Source organism: Engraulis encrasicolus, chromosome 23 (genome assembly GCF_034702125.1).
Source record: "Engraulis encrasicolus isolate BLACKSEA-1 chromosome 23, IST_EnEncr_1.0, whole genome shotgun sequence".
In the NCBI taxonomy this organism is placed as follows: Eukaryota; Metazoa; Chordata; class Actinopteri; order Clupeiformes; family Engraulidae; genus Engraulis; species Engraulis encrasicolus.
The window spans coordinates 36768706-36788609 of NC_085879.1; the positions used below are offsets into that span (position 1 = coordinate 36768706).

Genomic DNA, 19904 nt, shown 5'->3' on the forward strand with positions numbered 1-19904 from the left:
CCAAATGTGTGGACTCACCTTCTCATTTAATTAATTGTCTTTATTTTTGTGGTTATTTACAGAACTTCGTACATTTTCAGGGAGGGCATCAAAACTGTGAATGAACACGTATAATTATGTGCGTAACAAAAAAATGAAAATATATAAAAAATAAAAACAATTATTTAAAAAATATATAAAAAATGACAAACAGTGACGTCAACACAGCAAAACCCAGGGCTCCACATGTTTCAACAAGCGTATTTTTCGGACTATTTTCAAGTAAAAATACCCAGTAAGTTGAGTCAATTTTAATTGATACAAGCAATACAAGAGATATTTTCTTGATCTGATAATGGGTCGCTTGGTCAGCATAGCTGGTTATCTAGATGAAACAGTGGTACAAAAAGTAAAAGTGAAAGACCCTGCCACAGATTCCCTCCAATACAGGTTTGACCTCTCCAAGTAACTGGCTATGATTCAATATCAGATGATGAAAATGTCTGTAAAATGCTTGTATTGGCTCTCAAAATTCTAGTTCTACAATTCTAGTTATTGGAGGACTTTAATGTTCATTTAGGATTGACAAGACTGACTGGGCATTTTTATTTGAAAATAGACAAAAAAATAAGCTAAGGAGAGGCTGGAGCACACTGCAGCTTAGTTTTCAAGATTTTATTTTGTGCACACACATTTTATTTTGTGCTACACCTTCTAAGATGCCTCTCCTTTCCATAAATTAATGTGATATCATCACAGTCTCCAAGACTATGTATATATGATACAGGGCTTGACACTGGCACCTGCCAACCGGCCAAATGCTGGTAAAACTTGGCTGTGGCTAGTAATACTTTCAGTGTCACTAGCCAATTTGGCTGGCAGCTTATTCCTTGGTATGACGTACGTAGCACCCTACATTCTGTTGTTTGCCCCTTGTTTATCAATTATTTGTATTTAAGTTCAAGAAAAAGGTCAATAACTCATAATAAGTTTGTATTTGCTTGATATACTTCAATGTAGAAAGCTATACACTGATCGTGTTTTAGCACCTCATCTTCTGAGGTTAGACGTACACTGTCATGATAAAAGAACAATACATAAAATCTGTGGCTAGTGGAATATCTGAATGGCTAGTGACTCGGGAAAACCACTAGCCACAGTGGCCGGTGGATGGAAAAGTTAATATCAAGCCCTGATATGATAGTGTTTTTAACAACACAGTCTATCTTCCTCATTAGGTACAATGCAAAAAATGGTGTAACAGCTATGTAATATCATGTGCTATTGTTGTACTTCCGCCATGAATTTACTTTTACCTTTACTTTTGACACCTCTGTGAATGTGATTTGAAATACTGTATCTTGACATGAATGCAACAGATCTCTGTAGTTCAACACAATAGCCTCAAGAGGGCACTGTCGCACTACAATATTGTGAAACTGAATCGGCATGAAGTAGGCTAGGGGTGTCAAAGTCAGGTGCCGGGGCCAAAGTTAGCCCGTGAGATTATTTCTATTAGGCCCACATACTCCATTAATATATTGTATCATGACTTGAACAGGACATGTAGTGTCCCGCAGGCATATGAGTGGGCCCAGGACAGTGTAATATCTTACCCTCATATACAACAGATTATGCACAGGAACATTTCAACTACCAAAGTATATGATGGGAATGAGTGCTTGCGAATTTTTCATCCAGGTCGTGTTTGCACAATTATAGTCCCATATTTATCTAGTTTTGTTTCAGAATTTCCGTTCCTTGAGGGGCCTCCAGCAACCTATAGCCAAGGGCCCCCTGGCCATCTTAATACGGCCCTGCTGATATCACATCTGTGTAGTACCCAAAATGTACTTTAGTCTAATAATTATGCATACCACTTTAATTAGACAGCAATAACATAATGATACACTAAAATATTTACACACACATAATTATTTCATGTTTTAAAATATAACATTTGTGTTGACACCATACAGTAGCCTGGTCCTGACCATCCCATAATACTACCATTTCATTTCGTATTTATAGTCTGGCATTTGTTTGCTCTGAAGCGATTGTAGGAAGCAGGAAGTTTGCACTCAGTTATGGTTTGAAATTATTGGACACCTCTCACCCAATCGCTGGCAGTTACTCAACAACAACATAGCGCAGACCAATGGCTCTGGCGCAGATGTGTACGTCATTGTCACGAGCGTCCTCCCCCTTTTCGGGGGGCGTATTCGCTTATTGGCTGTTTTCTGGGGGGGGGGGCATTGTGATCAAAATTCTACTGCTCCAAGCACTCCACAGAGAAGCACGGCCAGACTACCGTAGTGGAGCCAATCCTTTGGCGGAAGTACGTATGATGGCTCGCGAGGCTAACCATACAGTACATATAGTTTCCTTTACATCAGTGGTTCCCAAACTTTTCCCCCTGTGCACCCCCTTTTACATTTCAATGTGGTTCGCGCACCCCCTAAGCAAATGTTGCACAGCCGCACATTTTGGACAATCCTCATTTCTACCATGAAGACTCGAGAGGCAAATGAACGTTATTAACATTTATTGAACAATAGACATGATACAAAAATGCATGAATCCGTTTGGCGAACAATTACACTTGATACAAAATGCATGAATCTGTTTGGCGAAGGTTCCCGTCTTCGCGTTGAACTCCGGGGTAGGACAGCATATCCTCCAGCGGAGATGGAGGCGGGCGTAGCCTGCCCCCTAACAGACGGGAACCACTGGTGACGGTGGACGGAGGGGTGGTGGTGGCTTCAAATTCGGCTTAACTGGAAAGCAGAGAACAGAATGAGTGACTGATTTTTTAAACAAACGTGAATGCGATCCATTGGCTGAGAGGGAACGATGCATGAGTGATGCATAACGGGGATTCCCAAATCTCGCTTTGTGATTGGTTGACGACCCTGGGCAATGATGACGCATGTATGATCTGTCAAAAGGGAGATTGGATGGTTAGCCTAGTAAGTTTGACAGCCGAGAAATTCGAGTCTCCCTGGTAGAATTTACGCAAGCTCCCATTTCCAATAGACCTGATGGTTTTTTTTGCCATCATTAATGGAACTTGTTGCATAACAAGTCTAGGAGTTATAAATGACACTTCAGCTGGATCCTTCCAGCATACAATTCACCAAAAAACAATTACAAACTACGTAATGTTCCTTAATTTTTGTATAAAAACCCATATCTCAGCCATTGCTCTATTCAACTCTCGCACCCCCTTGTAGCAGGTCGCTCACCCCAGTTTGGGAAACCCTGCTTTACATAATCATTTCGTGATACGGTGAAGGTCAATATACAAAAAAGTGTCATGTACTTTGGCAAACGCACAAAGGAAACTGGATATCTCAACTAAAACTTGATATTTTTAAGGGGAATGTCTGTGGCAGAAATCAGGTCTGCATCTGGTCTGCAACACATCAGTAATAATGAACTAGAAATTAGTAACACATGACGCAATATATTAAAATGCTAGGCCTAGATTGCATGAAATAGAACGGAATGTACCCATAACATTGTTCTGATCCAGCTGCACGGTGTCTATGTAGTATCTCTCTACCATCCATGGCCATATCTTTTGGTGAGATCAACTCTTGTCTTCAACAATGCTGTCAGATCTTTGGCATTCATACGAGACTCAGGATTGTACTGTAGCAGTGGTGTCACAATGTCATGGAGCGCTGGCTGTAGTTTAGACATGGCCTGGGGAACATTTTTATTACAAAGAAGCTTACGCAGCTCTTGCCTTTTGCTGTATGTCCACGGCTTGGAGTCTGTGAACATCTCCAGAAGAGTGATGCCAAGAGACCACATGTCAGACCTGGTGCTGCAGTCATTGCACTCTATGAGACACTCTGGGGCCATGTATTGTGGAGTCCCTCCAAATGCACCACAGAAACCCCCCATGTGACTGCCTCCTGTTGACATGGAGACCGTTTCCATCAGGTTTGCCAAGCCCCAGTCAGTCAGGTAGGCCTTCTTGTTCTCTGCAGCAACCTGGCAATGACACAATGCAGACAGTTATGAAGGATTAGCCCAATAGGCATTTTATGACTCGTACCTACAGTATATCACGGAAGTGAGTACACTCCTCACAGTTTTTGCAGATATGTGAATATATCTTTTCATAGGAAAGCATTACAGAAATGTCACTTTGACACAATGATTAGCGACCTTTTAACAACATATTTAACTGCTTACATTTCTTGTTCACTCAGAAAACAACTAAATACAGCCATAAATGTTTGAACATGTACTCACAAAATGAAAAGGGATTTAAAGGGATGTCATCAGTGTGCGTTTCAACCTTTCTTTGCATTGAACTTTTACATTTTGAGTGTGCACCTGGTTTAAATAGATTAGTGTGATTTGAATGCAATCCTATGGAGAATATCATGATCTGCTTCAGTAGCCACAGTGCATGTTGACATGCATGTTTCTTTTAGGTGTATTTCAGATTACCAATGTTGACAGCATCCATGCATCCCTAAACCATGTCAGTCCCACTACCATGCTTGGCTTTTGAGAGGATACACTTTTTTTGTAAAACTCACTTGTTTACCACCACACATGCTTGACACCATCTAAAGTAAATTTGTTTATCTTGGTCTCTTCAGATCACACGACATGGTTCCAGTGATCCATATCCTTGGTCTGTTCATCCAGGGCTGGACTGACAGTATGGCATACCGGGCATTTTCCCGGTGGGCCGACGCCCCTCGAGGGCCGATGCCCCTCTTTTATTTTTATTTTATTTTATTTTATTTATTTTTAACAAAAGAGACCGGCGGCCCTCGATGTCATGTTGACAGCCCTCGGCCAGGGCGGTTCTAAGGGGTGGCAGGGGGTGGCATTTGCCAGAAATACGATATGCCAGCCCAGGTGCCCCCTCACATAGACTCTAGCACCCAGGCCCGCCGACAGGGGGGGACAACCGGGATTTTTGTTGTTCTGGGAAGAGGGGGGGCCCAGAACTGGGACCTCAAGAAGGTTGTGATTAATGGTTCTATTTCATTTCAAAATAAGTTGGTTTGAGAGAGGGAGAATGTGCTATATTTGCATTAAATAAATTATATCCAGATATTTAGACTCTCCTGTCCTTAAAAAGGGATCAAGAATCCCCCACCTCCCCCACCCCCAGTGCACAAATGGTTTGGTCGGTCATTACGAAGAAGGAAAAAAACGGCTTCAACTTAACGTATTAGCCAAGGTGTCTTCGTTCAAACCAGGAGGGCAGAAAATGAAGGAAAGGAGAAAAATAGAGGAAGACACCAGAAGCCCCAGGAATTCAGTAAAATATTCTTCAGATGATGCAGGTACTTACAAGCAGAGGAGACAAACAAAGCAAAAGTTTCCCTTCATAAACAGACATGCACTGCACTGCCGTATTCATGTTACAGTAAAACGGAGATCAGTCACACTGATAAACATAATAGAAAAACGGGCATCACATCATTTCATAACCACAACAGCTTAGTAAGATTGTGTTTCAAATCTGACCATCAGTGACCGAAGCTAAGAATATGCACCTTAGCCCGCAATCATGCCGTGATGAGAAGTTGCGTCGCGCGCAGGGAGGAGGGAGAACTTTTTAAACAGCGCTATGCAACGCTACAAACGCGTAGCGCTTATAAATCCCGCTTAGCGCATATGCTAACACTTTATCAACCTGTTAACTTTGTGGGGAGAATACAATGTAGATTAGTTTTGCATATAGGCCTACATTTCTGCAGCTTTGCTCCTGGTGTGGGAAGACTTACTTTGATGAGGGAGCACAGCCCAAGATCTCTGTGCTCCACTGACGTCTTTGGTGTGCTGCTCACTTGTTCACGGTCATCACAAGTGACTTCAAGCCAATTTAGCAAACGAGAGCTGATTCAAATAAATTACTTAAACTTGTGTTATTAATGAAAATGTGGATCCTATTTATTTTGTTTCATTTCCAAATAAATGTTGGCAAGAATGCATACAATTTGATGGATAGATCGTTTACTATAGAATTGTATGCATCATTGTGGCTACTTTGGTACCAATGGCATTTCTTTTTTAATGGGTAAGCGTAATAATACATAGCATATCATGTGAGAGTCTGTGGTGCACTTTCAGGCCGAAAGTGTAGACTGGCTGCCTAAGGTCTCTCAAGAAAAATAGCTAGTGGTAAGGTTTTTTTTATTTTATTTTTTTCTTTGGGGAGGGGGGGGTGGGTAGGAGGAAGGGGGGCCCATTGATATTTTTTTGTCCCGGGCCCAGCCAAACCTGTCAGCGGCCCTGCTAGCACCGCAAAAAAACGCGTAGCGCGCCCATGAAATCGCAAATAGCGGTTCAACAAAACATCGTTTTTTCCTCACACACTCTTTGATGCATGTTTGTATAGACATCATGGCTGTGAACTGGGACATGTGGGGTACCATTCGAAAGCTTACATTCTCCTCTTTCCAATGGTATGCATGATATCCACTTGTACATGTACATTACGACAACAATGACACATAGAAGAAGAGGTGTGCTTTTATATCCTTAGGAAGACAAAGTCTCAGAGAAAAAGCACTGTAGGCCTATTTCATTCATTTGGTTTTCCTTTTCCAAGTTGAATGTGTACCAATGGAGATGTGTAAGTATATGCCTATGCTACTCCATGTGATAAATATATAGATTTGTTTTGATAGGCTACATGGAGATTAATGTTAAACTTTATGGTTAATTCCTGAGACTTCATTTTATTCCTCCTGTAAATTCTGCTCATTTTTAAGGCCAAAATATTCACTGGCATGTGCTAATTGCTGTCTTTGTGGTGGAATGGTGCTGTTGGTGATTCTGTAGAGTAGCCAGTGAGTAGCCACTAAGCACATTATTGTTACTACCAATAAATATTTCAAGAAGACGCTTTTGCACTGCACACCTCTGTGGTTGGGCTGGTGGGGTTTTGATTCAAGTGTAAAGAAATCAAGCACTCTGTCCATTCCACCAGCAAACTTTCATACAACGTTTCAGTCATCTGACCTTCTTCAGAAATTACAATACAGTATTGTATTATTTGTAGTTAATAATTTATCCCTCTGTTCTTATCTAGTCAAGCCAGACTGTTGAGGCAGAATTTAACTAGGCCTACTTCTGAAGCAAGATGCTCCAGCCCAATAGTAGAGATGCTCCGATCACCATTTTTTGGCCTGATTACCGATACCGATCACCAAAAATCTTTATCTACCGATCACCGATCATTGCCGATCACAGAAATTATTTCCTATTTTTTTAATAGTCTATTAATTATCCTTATTATATGGTGTGACGTCATCGGTCGAATGCTCCATTCATTTCAACGGGGCTCCCCAACGTTCGCACGCCTGTTATTTTTCGATAACGGACGGGTTGGTCTATAACAGACCGCTGTCAATGGCAACAAGACTTTTCACTGCTAAAGCGACTTTTCAACAAGACTCTAATCAGCTGCTGTGATAGACAACACCTGTTGTCCTGGCTACCTAGCTGTTGCTAGCGGTGTTCCACGGCACTGTTTTGTTTTGCGCAGCAACAATCTTAACATTAAATAGGCCTAAAGAAATGTCCCCGCCATGTGTGAATCATTTAAGTATATCCATATAATAAGCGGGTTAACTTTCGGCGAGTCGGTCGCTTTGTGGAATAGCAGCACTTCAGAGAGAACAAGACCCCTCCGCTCCGCCCCGGGGTCTAAAGATTCTCTCTGTCGTGCTGCTATTCCACGGTAGCGACCTTCTCGCCGAACGTTAACCCTTACGTATTGAATACCATTTCTGGCCATGAACCAATCAATCTTAATTTGCACATGTCGCTTTCACAATGTAGGCCTATTATTAGGCTATTATTATTATTATCATTATTATTATTAGGCTATTATTATTATTATTATTATCTTGCAGCTCTTTCAGACTAGTGTTGGTAATATCAATCAATGTATAAGTTATTGCATATAATTACTAAACTATTTAAGATTGAATTGAAACTGAAACATTACATCAATTTATAAGTTATTGCATATAATTACTAAACTATTTAAGATTGAATTGAAGCTCAGACACCTGGATCTCAGTCTCTCGTCTTCTGCATACGATAAAAAACCCTGTCGCTTTAAATGAGCAGCCTCGTGAGGAGAGCCCCTCCCTTCTCTGTCACTCACTGTCCACAGCTGCAGTGCTCCGCGACCGTTCTGAGACTGAGCTCTCTCCCTCTCCCCTCACCTGTCGCCGTTTGGCGTTTCAGCGACTATCAAACTAATCGACTGACTGTCAATTACAACTTTGAAAACAATAACGTTGGCATGAACAACGTGAACTTGTCGCGTGCTGACCGAGGCAACTACACAGGTTATAACGTAAAATGGCTAACTGGCGAGAAGTAGTCTATCGCAAATTACATTGTGACTGAAACACTTGAGATTCTACATACACAAAACAAGAAAAAAAAACTTCACTTGAAAGAACAGGCAACACGCACAACACAGCGTGTCATAGATTGTAGAATTCCCTGCACAGACTCAATGAGTTTCACCGCCCTCTCTCTCTCTCTGTGCTGTCCTGTTTGTTATTGGGTGGGATTAGGTGCCCCCTTGTGTTACTGTTAGGTACTGCTTCAATAATTTCTATCATTTCCTGTCACTCGAGGCTCTTCCTTTTACGAAACTTGAAAGCTGTGGATGGCTGTATTCAGATGAGCTCCGCCTGAATTTCAGTTGTGAAAACCTAGGAGTGGAACCATTAGTAAGTAGTAGAAATTTCTGTAAAGTTGTTTCATGTCACTATAATGTTAACTGCGGTGGTAAAAACGATAGATTACTTTTCTAAAGAGATCGTTATTTAGGGTGTGATTTATGCTAATCACCTATCGTTCAGCCATGCTATTCAGCTAATTCACACGTTATTCAGCCCATTGAAAGCTTCGTTTGTGTTATGATATATCTTGTACTTCGTGTGTAACTTTCCTAGTTTTCATACTTGCATACTTACTTACCTGTGTTATGCCTCTTGTAAATCCTAAATGTGTTAAATGTTAAAGTTCGCCATACTTACCTGATTATCTTACCTGGTGATATCCTATGTGAAGACTTACTGTTGCCTACCTCCTGTTTTGGAGAATGTTAATAATTTAGTTAGCTCATGTAAAACGAATTTGAGTGCAGCCTAAGTGTTGCATTTTATTTCTTATGGAGCATCAGCCTGATATTTTGTATCTTGTTTATTTGATGTTTTTCAGTTTTAAAAAATTGTAAGATTCAAGAGGATACATTAAAAACCCTCAAACTGGAATCACGCCTTGGATCTTGATTTGTTAGCTATCTGTCATCGCCACACAATACTCCAAAGGGCCAGGACAGAATAGTAAAATAATGACCACTCGGAAGGAGTAGGCAGTTGAACAACGGTGAACAACTCAGCTGAAGCATACAAGATGAGCAAGGTTGGTCAAGAGGAGCGTCAGTCTCAGTTGGAGACAAGATCTCATGCCTCAGGTTCATCTTCTCACAAATCATCCCGATCATCAACCAGGACATCAGCCAGCATTGCTGCGACAAGAGCCAGAGCTAAGGCTGAAGCAGCAAAATCTAAAGTATCCTTTACAGAGAGGGAGGCGGCAATGATGAGGGAAATGGCTGAAAAGGAGGCAGCAATGATGAGGGAAAGGGCTGAAATAGATGCACGTCTTCACGTATTACAGCAAGAAAAAGAAGCAACTGCAGCATCAACAGAGGCAGCTGTATATGAAGAAGCAGCAGCCGAGCTTGAACAAAGGCAAAGCGATGTTCTTGTTGAGTTGCAGGATCTAGCCCTTGACGATCCTGTGACACGCACACAAGACTATGTCGAAACACAGCCATTTCATGCACATCCACCACAGTTGCTTCCAGCCCCTTGTGCACAGCAGTCAATTGCTCAGCAAGCTCCAATAACCTCTCGACCCCCTAGCAACAAAGACGAAGAGTCACTGTATGAGTCTTTCGTGGAGGAAATCAAGCTCAGAACCATGACTACTGGTCGCCACGCTGCTCATTCTGCCCCAAAGACATTTTTGCCAAAGAACAAAAATTCACCTCCGACTCCTGACATGGAAAGGAAATACACAGCAGCTAACCCTCCTGCATTTCACTCCAACCAGGGAGATCTGCCCCCAACACCACAAACCCATGTCTTGGCTCAGTATCTAATGAGAAGGGAGATGGTAAGCTCAGGACTCCTTGCCTTTGATGACAGTCCAGAGAATTATTGGGCATGGAAGGCCTCTTTCATCGCGGCCACAAAGGAACTAAACCTATCTGAGCAAGAAGAGCTCAACCTGCTGGTTAAATGGTTGGGGCCCAGGTCGTCAGCTCAGGCCATGAGGATTAGGGCTGTGCATGTAAACAATCCCAGGCTAGGTGTGTGGACGGTTTGGGAGCGCTTGGAGGAAATCTACGGAAGCCCAGAGGTGATTGAGGATGCCCTAATGAAAAGACTGGATGCCTTTCCAGTCATCTCCAATGGGGAAACCCACAAGCTCAGAGAGTTAGGTGACTTGTTGAAAGAGCTACAAGCTGCAAAGGCTGAGGGATTCTTGCCTGGACTCATGTACCTCGATACAGCCAGAGGGGTGAATCCAGTTGTTGAAAAGCTCCCCTCCTCACTGCGGGAACGCTGGATGACACAGGGATCCAGATACAAGGAGAAGTATCGTGTGCCTTTCCCGCCATTCAGCTACTTTGTTGAATTTGTTTGTTCCCAAGCCAAGACTTGCAATGACCCCAGTTTTGCATTCAATCTTTCCTCTACCCCCAGTCAACAAAAATCTGCAGTAACAGTTAAAAAGACTGACGTCGCAGCCACAGGTGGTGCAACTCACGACAGCACACCTGTGACGACAGAACCGGACAAAGAATGTCCTATACACCAGAAACCGCACCCACTGACAAAATGCCGTGGCTTCCGACTTAAGCACCTTGATGAGAGGAAAGCATACCTGAAAGAGAATTCAATCTGCTTCAGATGTTGTGCCAGCACCAAGCACATCGCCAGAGACTGCAAGACCACACTGCAATGCAAAGAGTGTGACAGCGACAAGCACACCTCAGCGATGCATCCTGGTCCTGCGTCGTGGTCACCTCATGGGCAAGCTGATTACCCACAGGGGAAGGACCAGAGCGGGGAGCAAGGCGGGGAGAGTGGATTTGTAGCATCCCCAGTTATCTCTTCCAAATGCACCCAGATTTGTGGCGACGCACTCCAGCCTAGATCCTGTTCCAAGATCTGCTTGGTCAAAGTTTCCCATTCTGATAACCCAGACAAGTCTCACAAGGTATACGCAGTACTCGATGACCAAAGCAATCGGTCCTTAGTCAAATCTGAGTTCTTCAGTCTGTTGGGCATCAGCAGCGTGGCATCCCCCTACACGCTAAAAACATGCTCGGGCAGAGTGGTGACTGCCGGACGGACAGCGACTAACATCACTGTAGAATCTCTTGATGGAAAGACCAAGGTCACTCTGCCCACCCTGCTGGAGTGCGAATACTTACCCGGTGACCGATCAGAGATCCCGACACCTGAGTCCACCCAATATTTCCCTCACCTCAGACCAGTGGCTGACAAGATCCCACCTCTCGACAACAGTGCACCCATTCTTCTCCTGCTAGGCCGAGACGTCTTGAGCTTGCACAAGGTGCGGGAGCAGCGTAACGGACCACACAACTCGCCATATGCTCAACGGCTTGACCTTGGCTGGGTCATAGTGGGGGAGGTATGTCTGGGTGGCGCTCACAAGACAGGGGAAGTCAATGCCTACAAGACCCATGTCCTCCAAAATGGACGTCCTTCCTTCCTAAAGCCATGCACTAACAACATCCACATCAAGGAGAGGCCCATTGGACCAAATCAGTGCAGTCTTCAAGTCCCGTCTCGGAGTGAGGAGGACATTCCAGAGAGAAGTGAGGATGATCTTGGGAACGGTGTGTTTCAGAGAACACCAGCAGACAACATACCAGCCATGTCGGTGGATGACAGCAAGTTCCTCAGATTAATGGAGAAGGAAGGTGACATTGTTTTGATAAAGGACAGTCAGGCAAAGCGTAACATGTGGCCTCTTGGGCGGGTAGTTAAGGCAATTCCTAGTGCAGACACCAAAGTTCGTAAGGTCATAGTCAAGACTCTTAGCCAAGGGGTAGTTAAGGAGTATCTTAGACCCATTTCTGATGTTGTTTTACTGATGACTCTAAAGAAAGAGTAAATAGTGGTATACAAGTATACCAAGCGGGGAGTGTGCTGTCCTGTTTGTTATTGGGTGGGATTAGGTGCCCCCTTGTGTTACTGTTAGGTACTGCTTCAATAATTTCTATAATTTCCTGTCACTCGAGGCTCTTCCTTTTACGAAACTTGAAAGCTGTGGATGGCTGTATTCAGATGAGCTCCGCCTGAATTTCAGTTGTGAAAACCTAGGAGTGGAACCATTAGTAAGTAGTAGAAATTTCTGTAAAGTTGTTTCATGTCACTATAATGTTAACTGCGGTGGTAAAAACTATAGATTACTTTTCTAAAGAGATCGTTATTTAGGGTGTGATTTATGCTAATCACCTATCGTTCAGCCATGCTATTCAGCTAATTCACACGTTATTCAGCCCATTGAAAGCTTCGTTTGTGTTATGATATATCTTGTACTTCGTGTGTAACTTTCCTAGTTTTCATACTTGCATACTTACTTACCTGTGTTATGCCTCTTGTAAATCCTAAATATGTTAAATGTTAAAGTTCGCCATACTTACCTGATTATCTTACCTGGTGATATCCTATATGAAGACATACTGTTGCCTACCTCCTGTTTTGGAGAATGTTAATAATTTAGTTAGCTCATGTAAAACGAATTTGAGTGCAGCCTAAGTGTTGCATTTTATTTCTTATGGAGCATCAGCCTGATATTTTGTATCTTGTTTATTTGATGTTTTTCAGTTTTAAAAAATTGTAAGATTCAAGAGGATACATTAAAAACCCTCAAACTGGAATCACGCCTTGGATCTTGATTTGTTAGCTATCTGTCATCGCCACACAATACTCCAAAGGGCCAGGACAGAATAGTGACTGTTTGGTGTTGCAGCGACTACAAACTAATGACCTGGCTGTCCATTAGGCTACAACTTTAAAAACAATACAGTTGATGATTGTTTTGGAAACGTTTAGTTGTTGCGTGCTGACAGGCTGTAACTGAAAATAGCGAACATGGCGAGACTGCCATTCGCAAATTACAAGCGTCATGTAAACGGCGCATGGATCGGAAAATCAGATCATTGTTGATGCAGATATGATTATAAATGGTGAAAATGAAGGAGGGAATTCCAAAAAGTTAAAGACAAGTAAAGATGCCTTATTTTGGTGCAGCAGCTGTGCAGAGCCAGCACCTAGGCTACATGCAGGCAGCGCCAGGTGTAAAGGCAAAATGGTTGAGTGAAGAATTGAATATCTCTGGATTGGTTTTTTGATCGGCATGTTTTTCCGATCACCGATCAGGCTATTTTTGGCCATTATCGGCCGATCATGATCGGCTGCCGAGCAATCGTAGCACCTCTACCCAATAGTGAAGGTCTATGTGCCTAACATTAGAATAGGTACAGTTGAGGACGATATTATTAGCCCCCCTCCTAAAACTAGACATCCCTCTTGATTTCTCTGTGAGAAGGACCATTATGAACCGTTTCTGTTATTCTGGAAACAAATACACTGATGGAGATAATGTCCAATGAGTTGAATTTGTTGAAACAAAAAAGGGTAAAAATGGCAAGGACAAAATTATTACCCCCCTTATCATTAATAGCCAATAGAGTGTCATTTATGAACCAAAACTGACATCTGGCACTTTGATTAGTTGTTAACTATGTTGGCACATGCCCTACCAGGGATTTTGGCCCATTTTTTTTTCATTGCAAATAGTTAACCTGGTTCAAATGTCATGGATGTTGTTGATGGTCATTCATTTTCAGCACTCCTCAAAGACTATCTAAAGGATTGAGATCTGAACTACAACCTGATCATGGTTTTAGTAACCTTGAAGAACATTTGAACAATTTTGGATGAAAGTGTTGGGTTATTATCTTATTGAAAGATCCAATGAAGATCTTAGCTTCCTCTATGACAGGGATGGGCAACTTCCCCAATGAGGAGGGCCACATTTTTTTCAGGAGGACCATTGGAGGGCCACATGACCGCGCACTTGAAATAATTGGATATGAAAAAACACTACAAATGATTCTCAATTAGATTTTTTTTATATATGAATTTATAGCTGTATGTTTACTGCACCAACATACAACTATTTTCTGCATAAATGGATTTTAATTTAGCAAGACAAATAGTTTGCTTAAAAAAGTGCAAAAAGGAACTTGAACTCCTTCATATCAAAGAACAAAGTTTGCTTAAAAAACTGATTGCAAATAGTTTCTGCTTATAAAATAAATGCATTGTCACATGTCCTCCATAAGCAACAAAGACAAAACATGCTTAAAAAATAAGTGCAAAAGGCATTTGAACTCGTTCATCACAAACAACAAAAAATATTTTTTTAAACTTATTGCAAATAGCTCTCATTCAATAATAGCAGAAAACCACAGAGGCCCAACATTAATTGAAGCTAATGAGAGAGCTGTGGTTTGGCCTGCTGGCTCACAATGGATTGGATGTCAATGTCAATGTTTGTGGTCCCAATGCGCATCAAATGAAACAGTGTATCGTCGGTGAGTCTATTTCTCTCTTTGGACTTTATGTGCTTCATGGTGGAATAACTGCTCTCGCAAATGTAAGTGCTCCCAAACATACTGGCCATTGAGAGGGCGAAATCTCGGAGACGTGGAAAACGTGTCTCGGGAAGAAGTCTCCAAAATGAAATCCCCCTCTCGTTGCGCTTTGCTTGAAAAAACGGGTCTGCCTGCAGCTCGCAGAGTTCGAGCTGCAGCTCCGATGGTTGCGCGCTGACCACAGCAGAAAGGGGGTCAGTGAATAGCGCAATTCGTGGTTGCATCTCGTGAAAATCTTGGAAACGATCGTTGAATTGCTCCTGTAGTTTTTCGAGGTCTGCTTTGTATTTCTGGATTTGTTTTTCAGACCTGGGGTTAGCTTTGCGAATCTCATCGCACGCGGGAAAATGTGCCAGATTTACACGAGGGGAAGAAAACCCATCTATGAATAGCCCGCGCTTGCGTTGAAATGCGGTCATGTGAGAATAGAGATCACACACCGTTTGATCTCTCCCCTGTAAGAGTGTGTTGAGGTGATTTAGATGCGCGCTGATATCTGTCAGAAAGGCCATGTCACAAACAAACCGTGTGTCTTTGAGCTGCGCGCAATATGCACTTGTATCGACACTAACGCTGTTCTCCAAGAACACTGGTATTTCCGATCGCAGTGCAAAAAAACGCTCCAGACACTTTCCTCGACTCATCCACCTGATATCCGTGTGCAGTTGCAGGTCGCCATACTCGGCATCCACTTCATCCAAAAAGGTGATGAACCTCCGGTGACTTAGCGACCTGTTCCCTCCTCGGATGAGATTGGTGACTTTTGTCACCAACTCCATGACGTGGCCAAAGTCCAATGTCTTTGCGCAGAGGGCTTCCTGAAACGATTAGAAAAAAAAATAGTTGCCGTTAGAAAATATATTGCTCGTATGTCGTTCCATTTTATGTAACCACGGCACAACGGGCCTACAGTAGCCTGCATCTCACAATTAATATTACGCTACTCACCTGGTGGACGATGCAGTGCAGTATTGGGCAGTTTACTCCACTCTGCCTGAGTAGTCCCGCGAAACCTCTGTGTCTTCCCTGCATCGCAGGTGCGCCATCCGTGACAACTGTTGACAGCTTTTCAAAGCCACCATATTCACCCACAACACTGGTAACGGCGTTGAATATATCGCTGCCTTTAGTGGTGTCGTGCAGAGATGCCAATTTCAGTAACTCCTCGTGCACATCAAATGCATTGTCAATCGTTCTCGCAAAAACCATCAGTTGGCTAACATCCGTCACATCTGTACTCTCATCCAAAGCTAATGAGAAGTATTTGCAGTCCTGCATGACTTGTTTCATTTTCACATCGACGTGATTGTGGATGTCAAAAATCCTGCGTGTTACTGTGCGCCGGGATAAGGACACAGCTTCAAAGTTTTTAGCTGTGTTGTTGTCACCAAAGGCTTTGGCCATTTTCACCGCGCACCTCTTGACCACCTCTCCATCCGACAGTGGCTTCTTTGCCCTGGCAAGTTCGAGTGCCACATCATAAGACGCTGTGATGGCTGACTCTTGACACGTTGTAGCTTTTGTGAAAAAGTGCTGCTGTTTACCTACTTTTGATTTGAGGTCTGCTACTACTGCGGCTCTGGCAGCTCCCGTGTACTTCTCGTACTTAACCTTATGCAAGGTGTTGTAATGTCGATTCAAGTTATAATCTTTTAGGGCTGATAATGTCTCCAAGCAAACTAGACACATTGGTTTTCCTTTGAATTCGGTGAAGAGGTACTCTTCTTCCCATTTTGTCTGAAAAATGCGATTTTCTCGGTCAAGTTTTCTCTTTATGCCACTGCTAGTGGCCATGACTGTTGACGTTCTTCTTCTCTGTTGTTGCAAAGCGGCCGTGCCCGCTATTGTCTGGGAACGGCGCGCCCTCTATCGGTCAAAAATTTAATTACTTTTTTTTTTTAATTATTATTAAAATTCAAAATTATTATTGATCTGTTCAAGGGCCGCACTGAGTGATGACGAGGGCCGCGTGCGGCCCGCGGGCCGCCAGTTGCCCATCCCTGCTCTATGAGCATATTTTTGTATGGTCACCTTCCATATTCTATCATAATCTTCTGTTTTTATGGTGCCGTACACCCAAACAAGGTTTACTGTGGCTGAGGCTGCCATAGAATTATATACTTCCACCGCCATGTTTGATTGTGAAAACCATGTTATCAAGTTTTAAGGACTATCCCTTTCTTCACCAGATAGAAGCAGAATTCATGCATCAAAGCAGGTGCAATTGAATCTCTTCAGATGAAAGCAGACTTTCAAAACTCATTTTTGACTTTCAAATGTTCATAGGCAAAGCTCAATAACACTCTGATATGCACCACCTTAAGTAAACGGGTTCTTCTGTGATGATGGCCCCAAAGCCCAAAACGATGACAAGCCCTAACAGCTGTCTTTCTTGAAATAAAAACTCCAGGTGAGGCCAGGTCAATCATCTAGGCAGGTGTCCAATGCTTCTTTGGTCCAATGAGACTAAGCAGTTTCCACAGTTACACATAGTGGTGGGGGCATCAAGTTTTTAGACTGTTATTCAGCCTCAGACACGGGGAGTCTGGGTCTGGATCTGGATTGCTGTGTCCTCCAACAACATTGTAACCCAAAGTAAACATTTAAATTAGGTCAGAGGTTCAAGAACACTAAAACCATGATACTGGAATGACCCGCTCAAATTCCAGTCCTCAATCCCGCTGAGAGTCTGTGGCAAATGTCTATGCTCAGCATCCATGCAATTTGGACCAGCTAGAACACTTTGCAGTGAAGACATGGGCCACAATCCTTAGTGGGGCATGTGCCAACCTAGGTAACAACTGATCAAAGTGCCTGTTGTCAGCTTTGAATAAATGGCGTCATATTGACTATTAATGATCAGGGGGCTAATAATTTGGTCCTTGTCATTTTTGCCCTTTTTTGTTTAAACTCATTGTAACGATAGAAAAATGCAAATTCAACTCATTGGCCATTATCTCCATCAGTGTATTTGTTTTCAGAATAACAGAAACGGTTCTAATGGTCATTCTCACTGAGAAATCAAGAGAAATGCCTAACTTCAGGAGGGAGGCTAATAATATCGTCCTCAACTAGGGGTGTAAATCACAGCCTTCATGACGATACGATACGGTATCGATTTCTTAAATCAGGGATTCGATTTTTTTTCGATACTGAAGAATTCCCCACGATACAATGCGATGTGATTCGGTTCGATTCGATTTTTTCCAATTACTTTTCCACTACTATTGTGTTATGGAGCTAGGGCATTGCACAAGGGGCCAGCGATTCGATTCTTTTCGATTCTTAAGAATGCCCCACGATACGATGCGATTCGATTAAATCACCGGTCGATTGTTCCGATACATCGATACATTTCGATTTTATTTACATCCCTACTCCTCAACTGTATGTGCCCTCTCTTTGTACGTGTCCAAGGAGCTGATTGGACTGAAGAGTGCAGATAAGGCCAGTTCATCCCCAGCTACTAGGGGCTCTCTTCTCTCAACTTCCAGGTTTTCTGCCAGCTTACATGACCAATCATAGATTCATTTTAAATAAACAATTGAACGTGAAGTCACTGCACGTATGGTGGGGTTTTTTGGTACCTGAAAGAGAGGGGTTTTTTTTCCCGTCAGAAGACATTGATTACGTCATTTTAAAGAAGAAATGAAACGAATATTCAGCTGTTATTCACATTAAATATTGTGCCTATTTCTAAAACATCAATCCAACTTTAAATAATTTTTCCGGGCATAACTTGTTGAAACGGCAACTTAAAACTGTGCCTTTGGTGTGACAATATTTACAGGGCCGTGATGTCATAAGGTTGACACCCTCTTTTTGCGAGTATGGCTGGCTGCGGAAATATCATACATTTGAAGGACCCATATCTCATGAAGGAAACATTAAGATACAAACATTGACATGTGGAAAGAACACACCTCTAACATTATGTGAAAAAAACTCACGTTTAATAAGACTCACAAATAAGCCTAGTAGACATTTCTGTGATGATGCACCACCATATGCCATATGGGTTGGAAAGATATGCCATATTTGGCAGAGGAACGATGGGCACAAAACAGCACCGCGCTCCTACTAGGCTACACGTAGGCTACACGCTGATTATTACTAAGATATTATCAATCATGACACAATAGTGTTGGCTGTATGTGCTGTGGTAAACTGGAAAATATGGGAGCATGTTAGGGTGCCAGCTGCCGGTTTCTCGGATGTGACATTCCGCGCTGTCTTTGACAGGTTGAAACCGAAGTGGCAATTCGAAAGCCAGCTTTAAAATCGTATTAAACAATGGCGTTATCTCAATTATTATGCCGACAACTTACCGATCAACCAGCGCGGCATCTAACTTATTTTTTTGTTTATGGCAACGTGACAAGGGGGGGGACGATGCTTTGGCTGCTGCGCTCTTTGACATGTTGAAACCTAGCGAAATTGCAGCTGCTTTAAAAACGCAGCTGCTTTAAAAACGTATGATGAGGTAGCCCAATAGCATCATTTTAATGTAATCTTAATAAACAATGGCGTTATACCCATCATTATGCGACAATGTGGAAGTCGGTATGTATATTTTGACACAGATGTTCGTGCTCAGGGACTGTTGTTGCATGACACAATAACTGCACGACCGCCGGCCATGGAGAGTCATAACTACACAACACAGATGTTCGTGCTCGGATGCAGGGGCGATTTCGTTGCATATAAAGCAATAACTCCACGACTGACGGCCATGGAGTCGTAACGAAACACAGCCTCGACCCGCAGCGCATTGACCGAGGACCCTTAGTACTAGGTGCTACAATGGCAGAGAGGAACTAGCATCTTTAGCATGCTGCTATCCTGCTAAGTGGCTGTCGGTGCTCTGCTAATTACCGTTGTGGGGCCGGTCTGAGCCAAAAAAAATGCCCGGGCCGTTTTGTTCTCCCAGTCCAGGCCTGTGTTCATCTCTCTTGAGACCAAGATAAACACATTTGCTTTAGATGGGGTCAAGCAAGTGTGGTGGTAAACAAGTGAGTTTTACAAAAAAGTGTATCCTCTCAATATCCAAGCATGGTAGTGGGACTGACATGGTTTGGGGATGCATGAATGCTGTAAACATTGGCAATCTGAAATGCACCTAAAAGAAACATGCATGTCAACATGC

General features: G+C 42.7%; 1 protein-coding gene across 1 annotated transcript in view; it reads right to left on the reverse strand.

The window, feature by feature from the left end:
• Positions 1-3063: 3063 nt before the first annotated feature.
• Positions 3064-19904, reverse strand: part of LOC134439662 (uncharacterized) — a 54222-nt gene continuing 37381 nt past the window's right edge. The window contains exon 12 of the mRNA XM_063189565.1: positions 3064-3981. Within this exon, the coding sequence (XP_063045635.1) occupies positions 3541-3981 (441 nt within the window). The 3' untranslated portion in view covers positions 3064-3540. The remainder of the gene's footprint in view (positions 3982-19904) is intronic.